Source organism: Alternaria alternata (assembly GCF_001642055.1).
Source record: "Alternaria alternata strain SRC1lrK2f unplaced genomic scaffold CC77scaffold_5, whole genome shotgun sequence".
NCBI lineage: Eukaryota > Fungi > Ascomycota > Dothideomycetes > Pleosporales > Pleosporaceae > Alternaria > Alternaria alternata.
Window position 1 is genome coordinate 1,047,304 of NW_017306194.1, and position 18,764 is coordinate 1,066,067.

At 51.6% G+C, this 18,764-nt stretch overlaps 9 protein-coding genes across 9 annotated transcripts; 5 read left to right on the forward strand and 4 right to left on the reverse strand.

The window, feature by feature from the left end:
- Positions 1–565: 565 nt before the first annotated feature.
- CC77DRAFT_1018178 (hypothetical protein) lies at positions 566–1,567 on the reverse strand. Its single transcript, XM_018524568.1, has 2 exons — positions 805–1,567; positions 566–712 (listed from the first exon to the last, which is right to left on the reverse strand). Exons 1-2 carry the CDS (start codon positions 1,272–1,274, stop codon positions 577–579), a joined length of 606 nt encoding a protein of 201 aa, XP_018388767.1. The 5' UTR covers positions 1,275–1,567; the 3' UTR covers positions 566–576.
- Positions 1,568–3,975: 2,408 nt separating this feature from the next.
- On the reverse strand, positions 3,976–6,650 carry CC77DRAFT_930625 (hypothetical protein; the record flags this gene model as incomplete). The annotated part of the gene is made up of 2 exons (XM_018534172.1): positions 3,976–5,715; positions 5,922–6,650. The coding sequence occupies 2 exons, from the start codon at positions 6,648–6,650 to the stop codon at positions 3,976–3,978; spliced, it is 2,469 nt and encodes an 822-aa protein (XP_018388768.1).
- Positions 6,651–6,995: 345 nt separating this feature from the next.
- CC77DRAFT_1018180 (hypothetical protein) lies at positions 6,996–7,225 on the forward strand. The gene has a single exon (XM_018524569.1). The coding sequence runs from the start codon at positions 7,010–7,012 to the stop codon at positions 7,169–7,171; it is 162 nt and encodes a 53-aa protein (XP_018388769.1). The 5' UTR covers positions 6,996–7,009; the 3' UTR covers positions 7,172–7,225.
- A 209-nt stretch (positions 7,226–7,434) lies between these two features.
- On the forward strand, positions 7,435–9,567 carry CC77DRAFT_1038844 (hypothetical protein). The gene is made up of 2 exons (XM_018527134.1): positions 7,435–7,881; positions 7,936–9,567. Exons 1-2 carry the CDS (start codon positions 7,704–7,706, stop codon positions 9,432–9,434), a joined length of 1,677 nt encoding a protein of 558 aa, XP_018388770.1. The 5' UTR covers positions 7,435–7,703; the 3' UTR covers positions 9,435–9,567.
- A 364-nt stretch (positions 9,568–9,931) lies between these two features.
- Positions 9,932–11,376, forward strand: CC77DRAFT_711675 (aromatic compound dioxygenase). The gene is made up of 3 exons (XM_018532861.1): positions 9,932–10,305; positions 10,376–10,888; positions 10,943–11,376. The coding sequence occupies exons 1-3, from the start codon at positions 10,081–10,083 to the stop codon at positions 11,168–11,170; spliced, it is 966 nt and encodes a 321-aa protein (XP_018388771.1). The 5' UTR covers positions 9,932–10,080; the 3' UTR covers positions 11,171–11,376.
- A 133-nt stretch (positions 11,377–11,509) lies between these two features.
- Positions 11,510–13,728, forward strand: CC77DRAFT_1018183 (pyruvate decarboxylase). The gene is made up of 3 exons (XM_018524570.1): positions 11,510–12,611; positions 12,662–13,202; positions 13,296–13,728. The coding sequence occupies exons 1-3, from the start codon at positions 11,655–11,657 to the stop codon at positions 13,613–13,615; spliced, it is 1,818 nt and encodes a 605-aa protein (XP_018388772.1). The 5' UTR covers positions 11,510–11,654; the 3' UTR covers positions 13,616–13,728.
- CC77DRAFT_1018184 (hypothetical protein) lies at positions 13,619–14,331 on the reverse strand. The gene is made up of 2 exons (XM_018524571.1): positions 14,100–14,331; positions 13,619–13,996 (listed from the first exon to the last, which is right to left on the reverse strand). Exons 1-2 carry the CDS (start codon positions 14,245–14,247, stop codon positions 13,809–13,811), a joined length of 336 nt encoding a protein of 111 aa, XP_018388773.1. The 5' UTR covers positions 14,248–14,331; the 3' UTR covers positions 13,619–13,808.
- Positions 14,332–14,571: 240 nt separating this feature from the next.
- Positions 14,572–17,926, reverse strand: CC77DRAFT_711652 (hypothetical protein). The gene is made up of 3 exons (XM_018532860.1): positions 17,149–17,926; positions 17,019–17,077; positions 14,572–16,960 (listed from the first exon to the last, which is right to left on the reverse strand). Exons 1-3 carry the CDS (start codon positions 17,764–17,766, stop codon positions 15,067–15,069), a joined length of 2,571 nt encoding a protein of 856 aa, XP_018388774.1. The 5' UTR covers positions 17,767–17,926; the 3' UTR covers positions 14,572–15,066.
- A 1-nt stretch (position 17,927) lies between these two features.
- On the forward strand, positions 17,928–18,764 carry CC77DRAFT_711743 (hypothetical protein). Its single transcript, XM_018532862.1, has 2 exons — positions 17,928–18,345; positions 18,410–18,764. The coding sequence occupies exons 1-2, from the start codon at positions 18,088–18,090 to the stop codon at positions 18,662–18,664; spliced, it is 513 nt and encodes a 170-aa protein (XP_018388775.1). The 5' UTR covers positions 17,928–18,087; the 3' UTR covers positions 18,665–18,764.

An 18,764-nucleotide genomic window follows, 5' to 3' on the forward strand; every position in this document is an offset into this window, starting at 1 on the left:
GTGCGTGAGTCTTGGTACAAACCTAATCGTTCCGAGCGCGGCGGTGAAATTGAAACCTAGCTATTAAGGTATCGTCAAGATGAACGCCTGTTATCATGTGATCAAGATCAGATATTGCTCCTAGAAACGTTGTTAGGCTCTCAATCAAGCCTGGTCACACTAGGTCCTTCCTCCGCGTCGACAGGCTCCGTTGGGTTGACGACTCTCTGCAGACGAACAGGCGTATGTTCGTCTTGGACGTCATCAGTTGCTTCAATAAGCTGAATACCGCTGTCGAGGACAGGAAAGAGCTTTTCGTCGTCCATAGCTGTATCGACGCCTGCGTCTTCCCAGAGAACTTCATGTCCAGTGATTACGGTACCACCACTTGAGGATCCTGCAGTACTGTTGTCGCTGCTGTTACCCATGGTCCAGTTTTCGTCGCTATCGTCCAAATCGATGGGGTCATGGTAGTTGGTACCGCTGGAGCAGCCACGCCTGATATGGTGTGACCTTGAGAGCTTATTAGTGTAGCGAGTTCGACGCAGAACCGGAAGCCGTGGCTTCGGCGGGATCTCGAACGAGACGACTGGCCCGTCATCCAGAATAGCATCTGTATCTTGGATAGCCTGGTAGTCGTGACGGTCTGCGAACGCCGCGGCTCGGGTGATATGGTGCCAACGAAGGATACTGTCCTGCATCTCGCGGCGGACAACACCCGAATGGAATTGCGGTGAGAACACCTGCGTCACCCATGCATGGTTTACAGCCAGACTCAATCGTTCCACACCCAATGATTGCTGACTTTTGATATATCTGATCAAGATTTGCGTCATCTTGTACACAAAGGGTCCGCAGGCACCTCCATCCTGTTTGAACAAGTTGTCAAAGTTCTGATCGGGGCACTCGAGCTGTATGAGGTAGGTCCATAGAGAAATGTCTTCGCCGAGGATGTTGAGCATACCGAGGGAGATGTTGTGACCCAAGGTCTGGTATTCGTGCCGATCAACCCACAACGAGTCGTAGTAGTACGCATTCTTCGAGATCCTGTCCATGGCCACCATAGACCAATGTGATCCGCTGGTTCCATCGTTCTCGATACCACCCATGCCATCGTTGCAAATAACGATGATCCAGTTCTTGTTGTTGTAACGTGTCCTATACTGGTCGTATTCTCCTGAAGGGCCATCTATACCGTTTGAGGCGAAACAGCAGATCTGGGCCACAGTGGAATTGGCAATGTCGATACCGTAAGTGTCGCAATCTTCATCACGGCGGAGTACTTCAAGAGCCATATCCAGACTCTCGCCACGCATCCAGACTTCCATACCAGACAAGGAGTAGCACGTAGCGCCGATATAGTGAAAGGCGTCGTTTTTTAAGGTGACGTCCCCGAGCTCAAGGAAATTTTCAGTGTTGTGAGGAATCTCAGTATAGAACACTGGAACAAAGGCAGCATATCGACGGGGATCAGGAAGTGAATACTGCGTTAACTCAACGTAGGGAATTTCTGTCTCTGAGGTCTGTGGCCAAAGACGATCTTGCTGTACAATGTTAGTCGGCCACGCAGAAATATGAAGCAGTGGCAGCAAATCGTCTACCTTCATATGAGAATGTAGCCAGCAAGCAAATTTTTGTGTCTCCCAGTTCTCGGTAGTGTTCACATCAATGCTGTGACGCCGCTTCAACAGAGGAGGCTTTGTCTGCCTCGTAGGTAGACTTCCACGTTCGAATCCACGGGAGGCAAACACGAGCATCCTCTTTGTCTGACACATCATCGGACAACGCGTCTTGTGGAAAATCTTAGTCCGTCTAAAATGCTCCTGTCTTGCTTGGTTGCTACGAGACTCGAAGATCTGCAGAGCAGAGGGCGTCCGATCAGAGGACGGAGCTGCAGTTGACGGGGTAGGTGGTCCAGCGGATCCATCTGGTGATGATCTTGGTGTTGCTATCTGCTCCAACAGCGGAGGCGTCGTACTTACCTCGTTGCCGAAATCATCAAGGAAGGATGGAGTTATGGGCATGGCAGAACCAGTGTGTTTCTCCTCTTGTGATCGCGAACGCTTGTGCGTATCACCCAGAAGTTGCAGATCCGTCGTGGAGTCACTCTGAACCGGTGGAGATGCCAGTCGTTTTGACTCGATATGTGGCTCCGCGCCCTGAGAGAAATCAACATCGACCGCAGATGAATTCAAACATGAATCAGAGTCAGGCTGGCTCGTGGATATGGGCACGGCAGTAGGTACAAGTGATTGCGATCCGGCAGTTAATTGTGACGGGGAAGAAGAGCTTGGATGTGGGACAGACTGCTCCGATGAAGTAAGCGCGACCTGCGCAGTGACCTGCGCAGGCATGCGCTCGTCAGAAACCTCATTTTGCTCCACCATGATGTCGTGGCTTCGTTTCCTGGATCCGACGTTGCTGGTTGAAACTGTAGAGTATATAAGGTCGGAAGTTGTGGCGACCTGCGCGATGTGAGAGCCTGCAAGTGGCCGCGAAGTAACAATCACTGCTTGCTCAAGCACTGGAGCAATTAGGGATGCGCTTGATCGCGAGTTTGCTGTAGTTGAAACTGAGTTTGGGTGCGGATTTGCGTTGTTTGGGCGCGAAATGTGAGTGGTGGGGTGGGAGAGAGGTGCTGTTGTCGTGGTATATCTTGGTCGTGAAGAACTAGGTACGTGAGAGGAACTCGAAGTAGGATGCGAGTGCAACTGCGTCATAGCCAGAACCCAAAAGCGTCTGAAAGAGTGAATGTGGGCTGGTGCGCTTTCAGAAAGTAGTTTGCTTCAACGCAGGAAATGTCGTTGTTTCACACTGCTGTTGCATGGACGGTGAGCACTTAGCGAGGATAGTGAGTGACAGTGTTGAAAGGAAGATTACGCTCTTTATCAACCTACGCACCGCTTTTCATGAATTTCAGCGTGGAAATTCAGTATGTCTGAGCCACGGTTTCGCTAGACTAGGCTATGTCGGTAATATAAGGCAACAGCGCACATATCTCTATACGGCAGGTACAAGGCCCTTGTGAATGGTTAACATCACATGACGACCCACAAGGACCCTTGGAAGCTACTCATCAAATGAGCAATCACCAATCGGCAATGCGGTAGTGATCCCATCTGTACGATGTCCGTAGTAGGATATGACTCAACATGCGGATCAGGGCCAGTAGCAGAAGTCTTCGAAAAGCTGGTGTGCGAACAGAAAGTCCATGTTCCCAAGATCTATGACTGCTGTGCCGCGATATTGTGAGGTTGCTTGGTCCTGAGAGAGCGACTGAGTGGTAAGAACCTGGTTTTAAGAGTAACGTCAAAGCATGCGTGAGAGCTTGCTCGTCACATGTTCTTCACAAAGTTTGCGATGGCAATGACGTGTGATCTTCAAGAGTTGTTAGCTTTTGTTCGGCGAATTATTTGTAGTTCATCCACGTTCGATCTACACAGAAGAAAGGCTGTTTTGGTAGATGCTATGTACACAGAGTCTCAATACCTATGTTTTGAAGAGAGAGGAAAGCAAGGAAAACGATCTGGTGTTGGTATATGAACTAAAGAAAGGAAAATAAGGAAGAAATTCGAGATCATGAGATGAACGGTGATCGATCCTGCGCTCACACGCTGTCCTTTTACGTGCTGAAACGCTGATAACAAATGCTTCCGCAGTTGGCCCTTGATGGCAAAAAAATGCAAGTCATGAGAACAGTTTTCTCTCACAATGTTTTTGAAACTTCACAATGGTGAATCGCCTAGACGTAGCATGCCTCGCGAGGCTGACTGCACATGTTCGTTCCCAGTATGCTCCTATGAGCGTCTGATTCTAGGTCTTGTTTGTTGTTCGGCTTTGTGTGATGCGCCGCTGCTGGTATGCCCATGGCGAATCTGGCCTCAGATACGTCAGTCGCGGCGTGACTACACGCCGGTCAACGAGGAGGCTGGATAAGCTAATAGGGTAACGCAAAACGTCAACACAAGCTCAAGGAAGTCGAGAGCTACATCTTGCTCACTCTCCGATACTTGTTCCCCTCAGTCGCCTGCCTAAGCTCACGCTACGCCCGATATCCGACACACCGCCCACTGAGTGTCTGTTGTTCGGATTGCGGGCAACATTCAATTGCGCTCGTGGTCGTAAACCCCCTGTCAAGGTCTTCTCATAGTTGGCTGGCGAGCCTTCACGACCTAAGTTGTGACCGTAGCGGCTCTGACCGTCCCGGAATAGTAGACTATGCTCATTCGAGGGCGTACTACTTGAGACACTAGGCCGACGCAAACTAGCGGTAGTTTGGAGCGCAGGTGAAGGTTGTAGGTCAGGCATTGGCTCGCGAGATGTGTACTGTCTGCTGAATCGATTTTTGTTGTCTGCTTGACTCTGACCACCATGACGGGCTCTAAAATCGATGGAGGTCATTGCACGGGATGGCGCACGAAATATTGGGTCCTCATCTTCCTCATCCACGCTGTTGCGTGTCTGGTGGAAGCTTGTGCCTGCCCGCTGCATGCGCGACGGAGTGTGTCTGTCGTCGTACGGTTCTTGGCTATTTCCTCTTTGGCTGCCATTGGGTTCAGGAATAAGCATACTGGTCCTTCGAGCCTCGATGCGTGACATGGCTCTGCTAGGGCTGACGCCAGTCAATGTGTTGCTTTCGGGTTCGATGCTTTGTCGGATTGTCGGCGAATCGCCATTGAATTGTACGCTTGGCCTGCGTGATATTGTGGCTGTATTTGATCGGAAGGCTGGACTGGCAAGACCAGTTTTGGTGTCACATAGAGCTATACAGAGCTCTGTAAGACTACGGCAGAGGTTGTCGGCTTTGCGACGGACCTGGCGATCCGACACTACAGAGCCGTTGATGATGGAGCTAGCAGAATGGAGTGTGCCCTGCGGTCCCGCACTGCCGCTCATCTCCGCTAACGCAAGTGCTTCTGTCGCGGTTGATTCCAGTGTGCGGTACACAGCTGGAGAGACATGCTGCCTAGCTTTGCTGAGAGCGTCCCGCAGCAGAGGGTGTGTCTTGCTGTTGTTAGGTGTATTACTGCCCACTGTCGACTCAGAGGGTGACGGGTTCGATTTGCGCTGCTGGTTTGGTGAAGAGGACACTGTCGTAGCTGAAGTATTGGCTGTTCGTGGACGATCGGCCGAAGCCGAAGCCGAAGCTTGATTCACGATGGCGCCTGATGTCGATGGTATCTTGCCGCCCATCTCGATCTTCCGTATCCTGGATTTCAACTCGTCCAGTTCGTCCCACACAGACGCAGCAGGCCCTGTAGAGCCATGCGACTCGGTACCATCGGCGCGTGAACCAGCCTCAAACGACGTCTCCACTTGGGGCGTCCGTGGCTCGTGTGACAGGTTTGACGGCCTGTAAGGGTATGCTGGGGTGCGACTTGGCGGCGTGTGTTGCACCTCAGGCTGAGATGGTCGTCTGGACGAGTTTGAGAACTGGGCTAGGAAGTCGCGTGGGGAGAGCTCTGCGTCTCTTCGTGATGAGGTGAAGGAGGCTTTGTGGTTGAGATCCCGGGTTCGTATTGCGTCAGGCGCAGGCGAGTTTGGGGATCGCTCGTATCTGGAGGGAGTAGGCAAAAGCGATGACCGACGTATGCCGCTCGACCTGGCTTCCAGGGCAACAGCGGAGGGTATGCGGCTTGTTGTTGTTGTTGGTGTCACTGAGGTCGACTGCACGGGCGAGGGCGACTGCAGCGCAGAGGGGAGCGACTGCCGGTTGTTGACTCGGGCCACTCGTGACTGTTGTAGTTAGCACCAGGGTCTTGCATGGATACAGCTTGTGAAGAGACAAAGGGCATGGAGGAGACGGCATATTGCGCATGGAGGCAGTGAACGCGTGTAGGTACGGATGGCGTATAAGCAGCAGGTGCATTCGCCGGATACAGCGTTCTCTTGCTGAACTCTATGCGCTCGTACATGTTGTCTGCGCGGACTAGGGCGCTCACCTTCAATCGATCGACGCGCGCTGCTGCGGACTCTGCTGGGCGCTGGGGCTTGGGCGCGCTGTCTGCGGCAATGTTTAGAAACAGGTCCTCCTTCTCTCCATCTGCTCCTGGAGTGGCAGGCGCAGGCGCACCTCTCCCGCTATGCGCCGCGTGGTAGTCTTCCATTCGGCTGCGGGGGCCAGAGTCGTATTCGGACGACTCGTCGGTTGAGCTGGCCATGCGTCGCGGTGGGGGCGGCCTCGAACTGCTGGTAGAGGCTCTTCGGGGCGGGCGGGGTCTGGGGAGATTCCCAGTGCCAGGGTCTGCTGCGCTTGTTTGTTGTGGTGGTGGTCGCGGGGCTTCACTAGAGGTCCCCAGCTCGTCCTCCCCGCGTCGTCTGCTGCTCGAGTGGTGGGAGCTAGTGGGGGAAACCAGGCCTGAGTGGATGAATTGTTGCTGCTGCGCATAGGCAAAGTCGGCGGGGTTTTGCGAACTTCGACTGCGTGTAACCAAGGTGACAGGAGGGCCGCGCGAATTATCTATGCCATGGCCACTATGCGAGGCTGGGGGTCGTCGGGCGGAGGTGGTCGAGCTCACAGATGGCAGGCGCAAGAGCGTCGGCGGCTCGGGAGCGGTATTGTTGCGCAGATGCTTGGGCGGCTTGGGCGGCGTCTGCTGGGAAGTCGAATTGCGCCTTTGCGTGGTGTGTTGTGAGGCTCCTCCAGATGATTTCCGAGAATGGGTCGGCATAGCTGCAGGCCTGCGCTGGCACACCAGACAGGGATGACGGACAACGTTTCAGAATACTCAGCCCGTCATGGCTGCTTTTGTGACCCACAGTCCGCGCGCAAGCCGTCGTATATTGCGCATGCTCTCTTCAAAGTTCAGAGGATTGATGCTGCGACGCTGGGGATCCCTAGCATCTTGACCATGGCCCATTCGTTGCTAGGGTGCCGGGCCACTCTGCACGAGATGTCACAGTCCTTTCTGGAACGAATGACGAGCTTCCGAACCGTCTCTTAGCAACGGTATGATGCGCAGCTAACTAGAAATATAGCCTAGCACCTATATCTGCCATCACATGCTCTGCCCTATCTCTGCCATGGACCATGATTGCCAAAGAGTGCTCTGCACAAACACACGAGACGTGGCACCCTGCTCTGATTAGAATTCCTGGTAAGCAAGGCCCTACGTCCACCTGCGCGATTATTATCTTCCCATTGTGGGCATTTATCCTAAAAAGCATGCTGTGTGGACATCTCGTCCGGTGAACGCACACCGCTGCTTGGACCTTAGCAGGTCCCCATCTCCAACTTTCCACACTTTTCCCGCAAAAGATAAAGACTGCAGAAATACTGTGCTCAGAGCGACTGTTCCTGCATTCGCCATCCTGGTCAATGGCGCTATAAGCGAGTTGGGACGGGGACTTTGATCCATGTCAGTCACAAGTAAGAATCGCCGTAGCTTGAGTCGTGAAAATGAAAGCGGCATCAGCGGGAGAACCTTCCCAGGACACTGCAATTTCGCGACCCAAGACAGAGTTTAGCTCGCTTATCGTGTACACAAAATCGATAAACGGTAGGTTCAACGTATTTGCGCACATGCTAGTGCCAGTTGCCAGTTGCGCCTCGTTCACTGGTTGTGGCGTTGTGGCGTCTCTTCACGTGATCTCGGCGGTGGCTGAACCAGAACGCCGAAAGTCTGATGAAATAATCTTGTCCATCGACCACCACCACGACCAAACACGGATCACGATATCCAACATTCATCGCCTTGCAGACCGTTCTAGCGAGTAAACCGACCATGTCTGTCGCAGCACTATCCAAGTCGCTGCCGAAGCCGCAGTACTCGGGCGAAGAGGAGGAGCTCACCAACAGCACGCGCGTATTAACCGCAGAGCAATATGAAGCGCAAGTCGTAGCGAAGAAGGGTCCGCCGCCCTACGGTCAGAGGCAGCACTGGAGACCCCGCGCGCCTGAAGGTAAGGCTTGGACAGACGAGATGCACGCGAGACATGCACTGACTCCATATCTAGACTTTGGCGATGGAGGCGCGTTCCCCGAAGTACTAGTCGCGCAATACCCACTGGACATGGGAAAGAAGGGCACACCATCCACATCGAATGCTCTTGTAAGAAGGGTCGACGGCGAGGGCAAGACCAAATACGATGAGATTGCGCGACGCGGACACGGCGATTCAAGGATTGTACAAGCAAGCTTCAAGGACCTTATCCCCTTGCGCCAACAGGCAGACGCCGGCGAGCTGGACTTGTCGCGTCCCTCCGCCGACGTTGTCCAAGCGACCAAGGAGAAGACTGAGCAGGCATTGATGGCACTAGTTCAAGGGCAGACAGCCGCACAAAAGCCAAAGAACGTACAAGGACGAAAGAACGACGAACCCACGTTCGTTCGTTATACGCCCACTGCGCAGCACGGCCAGGCGCAAGGCCAAACGCGCATTATCAAGATCCAGCAAAGACAAATCGACCCCATGGAACCACCCAAATTCAAGCACAAGCGAATCCCCCGCGGACCGCCATCGCCTCCTCCACCCGTCCTCCACTCGCCGCCTCGAAAGCTGACTGCCGAAGACCAAGAGCTATGGAAGATTCCACCCCCGATCAGTAACTGGAAGAACCCCAAGGGTTATACTGTACCACTAGACAAACGTCTGGCAGCCGATGGTCGGGGTCTCCAAGATATCACGATCAACGATAAGTTCGCTCAATTTGGCGAAGCGTTGCAGGCTGCAGACAGGCATGCACGAGAGGAGGTCAAACAGCGTGCTATCATGCAGCAAAAACTAGCAGAGAAGGCGAAACTAAAGGAGGAAGAGCGCCTACGGGACCTTGCGAAACAGGCACGAGCAGAGCGTGCCAACGTCTCCCGACGACGATCACAAAGCGATTCGGACACAGATTCAGAGGAGGAGGCAGTGCGGAAGCGAATGGATGCTCGTAAAGAGCGGCGCGAGGACTTCCAGCGTGAACTTCGTCAGTCAAAGATGGGTACTGAGCGCAAGATCCAGATGCTCGCCCGGGAGCAGAATCGTGACATCTCTGAGAAGGTTGCACTTGGTCTGGCAAAACCTACGCAGAGCGGAGAGTCGATGTACGACTCGCGACTGTTCAACCAATCCAGCGGATTCAACGCTGGTTTCAACGAGGACAACCATTACGACAAGCCTCTCTTTGCGGCTCAGGATGCCATTAGCAGCATCTACCGCCCTAGTGTACAACAGGACGATGGGGAGGATGAAGGACAGACATACGATAGGATCACAAAGACAAACAAGTTCGAAGTCCTCGGAAAGGCCAAGGAGGGATTCAAGGGTGCCGATCTGCAAGAAGCTCGGGACGGACCTGTGGAATTTGAGAAGGATACTGATGACCCATTCAACATCAACCAGATGATTGATGAGGTTCGTGGAGAAAAAGGTGAAAAAGGTGAGAAGACAGGCGAGAAACGTTACGGCATCCAAGAGCCTGAGGGCAGGTCAGCCAAGCGTGCCAGGGTCGACGATGACAGCGACTGAGCGTCTTGTCTTGTTGTCGGAACCTGAAAATTGGCGTTGGATTTCTTCTGCATAGTTTAACTTGCCCTTGCGATATTGTAGCATTTACAGCGATCAAGGTCACGAATCGACCAATTCAATTCCTTCACCAGAGAACTATGATATGCACGAGCATTCTTTTGTGCCCATTGCCCTGATAGACATGCGGCGTAGCCAGCACATCCGCCAACAACTGCTGATTGCTTCGTACGTGCTCATCACCGATCTTACATAGCATCTTTCCCTATTGGTCGGCTCAGGGATCCCAGTATCGGATGGCGCACCCTTCGTCGGGTTGCTTCCACCGACAACAGCTTCCGTTCGTGCCATTTACACCCTTCGCTCCACAGCCCCGCCATCTCACGTCGCGAAAGCGTAGGCCAGCAATAGACCCTGAAGTTATGCGCACCTGGCTTGTACTGGTGTGTTCAAATTCGCCGATATGCTGCCGGATGCCGGGTTTTGATTGTATTGCTAACGTCCTTTCGTGATTGCTGGAATACGAACTATTCTCGTTGTACAGTGTATATAAGGTCCAGTCGCAATCGTGTTGCGTAGAAGAAGGGAAATCCTTGTTGCATCAAAGACAGAACCGCAACGTTCACAACCTATACTACGGAGATACGTCATGTCTACAGGAACACCAGCTTCCCAAGCTCAACACCCGTCCGCGGTATCGGATAGCAAGGAACACAAGTTCAATCCGAACTTCACACAAGCAGTCATCAATGCGACGGGACCAAAGGCTACACCAAGAGTCAGGCAACTTACAGCAGGATTGATACGGCATCTTCATGATTTTGCGAGGGAGAATGAGCTCACCGTCGATGAGTGGATGACAGGAGTCGAGTTGGTACGTTGGAAAGCCTTCTGTGCTTAGGTCTCTGAGAAATAGGATGCTCGGCATGCTAAACAATGTTCAGATGAATGCAGCAGGTCGCATGTCGGATTCCAAACGCAATGAAGGCCAATTGCTGTGCGATATTCTCGGCCTCGAGTCTCTCGTCGACGAAATTACCTATAAGCTTGCTTCCACCGCCGTTGACGAACCCACCTCAACCGCTATCCTAGGCCCCTTCTATCGGCAGAACGCTCCGAAGCTGCCTATGGGCTCCTGTATCGTGTCCAAGGAGATAAATGAGCAAGGTGACCGGACATTTATGCATGGCACCGTCACAGACTTCAAAACAGGTCAGCCTATCGAGGGCGCGGTGGTGGACGTATGGCATACGGCACCGAACGGACTGTACGAACAACAGGATCCAGACCAGCCAGAGATGAATCTCAGAGGCAGATTCACAACAGGCAAGGATGGGAAGTATAGCTTCTATTGTTTGAGGCCGGTGCCCTATCCCATACCTTTTGATGGCCCTGCAGGCGAGATCTTGAAGGCGTTGGATAGACACCCATTCAGACCGGCTCATATACACTTTCTGGTATGTCAAATTCCATAGTAGCAGCCTGCGACCTGTTATTCTAACGTATCTTAGCTTACTGCACCCGGTTACAAACCTATTGTTACCCAAATCTTCGACCGAACGAGCAAGTACATCGACGACGACGCTGTCTTTGCAGTCAAAGACTCTCTTCTTGTAGATTTCAAACCTTTCGAGGGAGATCCGCAAGCGGACTTTGAGCTGCCATATGATTTCAAGATGGCAAGCTTCGAGGATGCTAAGAAGCACTCGGTTGCAGGGACGACAGAAGAAAGCGCGTAATTGTCAAAGACCTAAACCCAAATCCAGAAACTCTTCAACTACTCCTAATATTTTGTTCCCAAAGCTCTGATTATTTTGCTCTCCAATACCGCAGCCACCTGTTTCCGCTATCATTCCGATGTTAGGCCGATCCCCCGCATTGTAGCTAACCGTCTCCAACCGAACCGCGGTTGTCATACAACGCCTTACACGCGTCGCACGCCCTAGACAGAGGCTAACATCATGTGAATCTTATGATGTTTAGCGTCCATCTTCTGCATTATCCTTGAACTTTCTCTAAACCTTGCTTACTTTACAGGTTGATATCATTCAGAATCCTGGCAGCAGCACACAGTAAGCTTATCGCTACTACGCCTTGCAGGGATCACGGCATATTAGAACAACACAACTAACAGATCCAGATAGTAACGACCAATACCAACTTTAAATACTCTCACAAAACCTGCAACAGTTACAAGGAGAAAGAGTTAGGAGATAGCTCATCATGGCAGGCCATGGCAAGATCACCCTCGGACGCTACATGTGGGAACGCATCCACCAAGTTGGCGTCGACACAATATTCGGAGTACCCGGCGATTTCAATCTCCAGTTCCTCGATTCCATCTACCTCACCCCAGGCCTGTCTTTCGTTACTAATCAAAACGAGCTGAATGCAGCTTACGCCGCCGACGGATACGCTCGTATCAAGAACACGCCCGGATGTCTCGTGACCACACACGGTGTCGGTGAACTATCGGCTCTGAACGGCATCGCAGGTAGCATGAGTGAGCATGTCAAAGTCGTCCATGTCGTTGGCCAGACTACACGGGCGATGCAGAAAGGCAATATGATGATCCATCACAGCATCGGCAATAAGCCAAATCATCAAATGTACAACAAGGCTAGCGAGGGGCTGAGATTTGCTGCTGCAGAACTCTGGGATGTCGCAGATGCTCCGAAAGAGATTGACAGGGTGCTGAGGGAGTGTGTTATCAAGAGTGGGCCGGTGTATATTTTCATGCCACTGGATTTGAGTGCTGAGATGGTGGATGCTGCGCTGTTGGAAACACCGATCAATCTTGAGCCGCACGTTGACGAGAAGACACAGGATGAAGCGGTTAAGGCTATCACGGATGCAGTTACGCAAGCCAAATATCCGACAATACTAGTAGATGCTCTCGTCCAACGCTTCAATGCTGCCCAGGAGACTGCGCAGCTAGTCCGCAAACTCAATGTTCCTTTTTTCTCGGCGACCATGGGTAAAGGCGTTGTCGACGAGACAGAAGAGAACTTTGTGGGGGTCTGGAATGGCGAAGTCAGTTCTCCGGGCGTCAAAGAAGCAGCGAAACAAGCAGACTTGGTGGTTACCCTAGGGTACATACCTGCTGATACGAACTCGGCTGGGTTCTCAAGACAGTTGGATGAGAGTAGTACGATTCACATCAATCCGCACGACGTTATCGTAAGTATCCAGCACAACACGTCTGACGCTAGTTACTGACAGACACCCAGGTCAAGGGCAAGTCCTACCCTAACACAGCCATAAAGTCCCTCCTTGTAGCTCTTACTGCCGCCCTACCATCAACACCGCAGCATAAAATCCCAAACCCACAGCTTCCACCACCCCGCACACCACTCGACGCAAAGTCAGCCCATCTAACCCAATCCCAACTCTGGCCCGCCATCCAATCCTTCATCCGTCCCGGCGACGCTATAGTCAGCGAAACTGGAACTTCCAACTTCGGCATCTGCGACATTACGTTCCCCGCAGATATCAGACTAGTCACACAGATCTACTACGGTAGTATCGGCTTCGCTACTGCAGCTACGCTGGGCGTAGGAATTGCGCGAAGAGAGGTAGAAAGCAAAGCTAAGAGTCAACCGGCCGGAAGAGAAGGAGAAGGACGGACGATTTTGATAACAGGAGATGGAAGTATGGCTCTGACGATCCAGGAGATTGGTACTATGATTAAGGCGAAGTGTAAGACTATCGTATTTGTCATTAATAATGATGGATATACAGTTGAGAGGTTGATTTGGGGCGCTCAACAAGGTCAGACTTTTCTTTCCTCTCCCCTATCTACCATTCGTTTTTCGGCTCTACCCAGAGAATAGTAGATCCAACATCAACTGACATCCTTGACAGCATACAACGACATTGTTCCCCACAACTACTCTCACCTCCTCCCTCTGTACCGCCATCCGGACCCGCAATCCTCTTACCATCGCGCAACTACTCAGTCAGAGTTAGCAGCCATCTTAGAGAAACCACAACTCAAGCAACCGCAGAACCTGCAACTTGTGGAACTGGTAGTCGATAAGATGGATACGAGTTGGAAGTTGGGTACAGCGCTGGCGTGGAGAAGCGAGGAACACAAGGAGTATCTTACTAGAGAAGGCTTTGTAGATACGTATGGCGGATGGGGGCTGGATGGCAAAGCTGGAGGGAGTGTGAAATGGAGTTGAGAAGGGACAAGGGGTTACGTAGCATTCTTATTCAAGAATTGTCTTCATGTCTAGCTTGGGGTTGTTCGCGAATAGATAGCATAGATCGACAATGAAGTAGCTCTTACGTCCCATTCGAACTTCACAGATCCTGATTACCATCTCGTTCACCTCTTTCTATTCTCTCTCGATCTTCCTCTGTGGTTTCCTTATTCTAAGCAAACACCCCGAGTAAACAAAACCACACAACAATAAGCTCGTAAATCATCACAGGCTGCTTCTCCCAACTATACATGACTGCGGCAAAGCCCAATCTCATCGGGATCGTAGAAGCAATCATGCGACGGTTGCCTTGGAGGGTGAAGATGAGTTGGTACCAGCCGACTGCTATTCCACCCAGACCTTTGTCACGTTGTTAGTCTGAGCTTGAAGTATGATGGTTGGGTATCTGCGAATGTATGCGGGTATTCGAGGCGGAAAATGAAGATTGATTATTCCGACTTACCAATCGATTGCAAGGTCTTGTCTGGACCTTCTACGCCAGTGATGGCAGCGTATTCTCCGGGGTTGACGAAGGGGTAGATGCCGAAGACTATGTTGACGAACGCATGTAAGATGAGAAGGAGACGAGCCATGCGCGAGATGGGTGACATTCTGATGGATGGAAGCACGGTGAGACCTGCTGCGATGTACAAGGGGATATCGCTATGTTGTTCGTTAGTTCATTCAAGTTGCAGGAAGACATTGATGGAGCTTCCAAGACCAAACCAACCCCGCTATGGTAAGGCGTGCCATGTTTAGCGCCCACGTGGGCGCGTGTCTCTTCCGGCTCACGAAGTTTGAAGTTTGTCTTTCGATTGACCTCGACAGTCGCTTGTAACTCAATATCGAGCCATAAGTGTGATACTATATAGTCCCCAGCACGACAGTGTCCTTTACGCATCTTCGAACGAAATCCACACCCAAGGAGGATTATAAAAAAAAACTATATTTGCATTCTGGCAACTTCTGCTACATATACTCAGCATCTTCCTCATCTCATCTTCTTTTGCTTGGTGTGTTTCTCGTTTGTGAGTATGAATCTGTGTCGTTGTTTACCCTCTGCGAACTCCACAATGACGCGGCTTGCCTTTTTCATCGTGATGAGCTTCAATCGAGGCTTAAGACCGATCTGCAATAAACTGTAACGTTTCCTTGATCTCCCTAGGAGAGCCTATGCAAGAGCCTGTGATGTGCACCGTTTTCACGATGATAGCAAAAGCTGGGAAGCCGGGTATCGGATCCTCAGGATTGCAACTATAGAAAGAGGTATTGGCTGCAATCAACCATCCTGTTTCTGGACATTTGGGCCGTTTTTCTTAGAGTAACCCGAGTGGTGTCAGACATGATTGTTATCGGGTGCGGTTGGACATCGGATGAGTATCGGAATTAAGGTCTGCAGCCTTATAGGTTTTGATCGTATGGTACGGGCGTCAAACACCGTACCCAAGGTTCCCGGGATTGCCTGTCCCAGCCCACCCATTAAGATCATAAAACCACTCGGGGCTCCTTCCGAAATGGAAGCCATTCCCTATGTCCATAGGCTGTCCTTGCATGTAGGCATTAATGTCAACATCCACACCCATGTTCATATCTCCTAGATCGGCGTCCAGCATATTCATTCCCTCCATCGTGCCGTCGAAAGAGGGGAAGTCTGCAACATTGCTGAAGCCGCTCTGGACTTCAGTACCAGTAGGAAGATGCTTCCCAGTGATGTCATCAGCGCCTTCGCCACGGCCGTGTTCTCTTCCATTGAAACATCCGCTCGAAAGACCTAGATCAATCTCTTCGCCGTGCTCTTCTCGATATACTTCAGCCAGTATCCGACTCGTTTCGCTGGTAGAAGTTTTTGCTGCTTCAAGGACAGCTGCGTCGGGGTCGTTGCCAGATATTAAAGCGTCGATGCGTGCTAGGGCACAATTTATGAAAACGACACCCTTTGCGTTCGTTTCGCCATTATGAATCCGGGCTATCCCTAAGCGGCGTGATGATTCCAGGACTTCACGTAGAGGCTGATACTGTGCCGGTAATGATGACAACCCTGTGGAGGAAGATGTTGGTGTTCGTGCGGAAACCATGGGAGCAAAGAGCGCTGCATCTTCTAGTCTCTCATTGATTTGCGAAGTAAGCTCGTAATATACGGTTGACATGCCGTAGAGGAAGAATGACTTAAAGAAGCCGACACATCGATGTGTCATACGTGTCCAATCGTCTTCTTCATCAGGCGCGTTGTCCGTCGCCGGCGCGTAGATTGCTAACGAGGTGTCCAAACATATCTTTCTTGAGTAGTGATAGCGTGGGTTTCTGAATGCTTTTGAGAAGTATGGGCGGTGAAGACAGAGGACGAAGCGTCGGACTAGGGTGTCGCACATTTTTATCTGGAAAGGCGTGATGTTGTGTCCCGCAGCTAATGCGGCTTTGAAGAATATCATCCCCTTGCGACAGGCGCTGGTTAGCTCGCTGCCGACGCGCAGTACGTCATCGTACGATAGATCAAAGCGTAGATTGTTGATCAGCTTGATGATCTCTAACCTTACAGGAAGAGTCCGTGTAAAACCAATTTGGATGCTACTGTCGGTGAAAACAGTTTCTGGTTTCGCATCCAAAGGCGCCTCAATGCCTTCACCCATGTCTTCATCGTTGATGTTAGACGGCGGCTTAGTATCGTAGTCGTTGATAGAGACCATGGGTGGCATGCCCATATCCAGGCTACTTTGCGCAGTAATCTCCAAGACGGTTGCCCAGAGCCTGCGTCGCATCTCACCATGATAGACGCTGATTTTGGGGAAATGAGATGGATCGCGATGCAAACCAAGATGCATGGCCGTTCGTAACAGTGTGCCTGCAGGTATCCAGATGTGGTCGCCATCGACATTACAAACTTGGCGTGCGATTAGAATAAGAATCTGTATTTGCAATCCTATCATGTTGAGACGCGACTTCGCATGAGGAGCACTTTGCCACTCTGCTGCAGCCTGGATCCATTTCACGGCCGAGACGCGGAGCTTGGCCTGCTCTGGTCCAGTGTAGAATGGCACGCCAATTGCGCATACCAGTAGAAACTTATGAACGATGGAAGGCTTTGCAGGCATAGTGCCTAGCCAATAGGCGTCGTATATCTTCTTGAAAGAAGGAACGTGCAAGACACGAAAGACGCCCTCGAATGTGCGCAGGTAACAGTCAACAAGCGCATCGCTGATCTCCCTGGGTGGGATGCATGCCTGTAATTCTGGTGATATTGAAGGCTGTGACATGCGCGAGGCCTTGATGATGCGAGCCATTCGTTTCACTTCTGAGACGGTAGCATATAGTTCGGTCGACTTGTTCCTAGACGTCAAAATTAGATGACTTCTCTTTCAAGCAAAGCTTACGCACAATCACATACACCTCTTTCCTGTTTGTGTTTTCGTTGATCGTAGTATTCGCAGCACCAAGAGCATCGTACTGGTTGGCGTACGTTAGTGAAGTCCGGCGCAAGTATACATGTATAAAGATCTCAGGCAAGGCTCACTTACAGGGTCTATAGCGTTGATCCAATGACTCTGACCGTAAAACTTCGACTTTACAAACTGACCGCTTGTGGCATCTGAGCTTTCCTGTCTCGGCAATGTACCACTTCTCGCTTGCTCATTCAAAGTAGCACTCGCCAGCTGCTCTTCCAAGCCGTGGATCCGATCCAACAAGCTACTGATGACGGAGGCTTGTGTAGTATCTGGGTGTGAGTTCAAGTTGAAAGGCGGTCTATCGGCAGGCAAAGGCTTCAGCTTGCCACCACGTTCTCCGAGAAGCCCAGGTGCCACGTAGCGATTGATCATCGCGTCAAAGTCATTGGACGGTGTGGGCGGCTGGGGAGAAGACCGAGCCGGATGTCCTTGGTCCTGGTCGTTGCTGTGGCCTGTCGAGGTATCATCTTCGGGTGACCTTTCGCTCCTTTCTGACCGAATTCCCGGGCGCGTAGGTCTAAAAGTGCAGGTTGCCGATTTGATTCTGGTGCATGCTCCACAAGGCTTCTCTCGATCGCATTTTACCTTGCGCATACGACACTCGACGCAAGATAGTGCGGGCCTCCGACGACGTTTTGCTGGTCCGTTGCCATCTGTGTCTGCACATTGAATACTTGGTTGCTCAACCATATTGAACGGAAGATACAAGCAATGTAATCGTCACTGAGTCTGCTGCGTAGTATCAGTAGTATGCGATGTTTCCAGATTCTGGAACTGTTGTAGGTAGCTGAATGAGTGATGGCCGGTCTTTTGTCAAGCGCGGGTCGGTGATTTCGGTGATCTCGCCACGAGGCTTCCGCGGCATATCCGCCAGCCTTTCTATATCTCACTATGACAGCATAGCCACACTGCGAGGCATCGCACATTGCACCTCATATAAGCTCGAATCATCAGACTTGCGCGTGTCGTCTGTCAGGTAGAACGATGGTGTATTGATGGAGGCCTCGCAACATGAAACGGTTTTGGGTGGGTGTCGGCCTCGGGCTGGAGCCAGCCACACGGAGGTCGATGGCAGCTGTGCGCACATGCAGCCTCTCTACCCTCGACGTCCAGCTCCGACACGAACCTACTTTTGGACATCCATCAGACGCAGATGTCAGACATACTGCGCGCGTTCATGATGGATATCCCCATCGAGCCAGCACCAGCGGATGCGTGCTAAGAGAGCGCAGCATCCACGGTGTACATTCTTCTAAACGCCGGTTCTTTGTGAGCTTTATCAGGATTGCGACTTAAAGAGCCTGCGTTCAGGCGTATTCATAACATTCTGTAGCAACCAGTTAACAGTATACACGACAGTGAGAAGCGCTGTGGTACAAAGAAAACGTGTGTTCGGCTTTGTTACATGAGGCCTCCAGCTTGCAACGACCGCTGCTGCGTTAGAGATCAAGTTAGAGCTTTTATCACGGCAGTTGGCGAGCTGACCGACGACGGCGAGCGGATCAAAACAACACAACTCTCAAATGGATATAAATGGAATTCTCAACGCCGTTTAAGGCATCACAAGCGCCAATTGCTACGGCCGTAACTGCTTCGAATCCGCAATGGAGAGGGTATTCGCCCAGGGTGTACATGACAGGCTGAGCATGAGACAAGCTTGCAAAAAAGGGGGTTGGAGTTCAACGCAG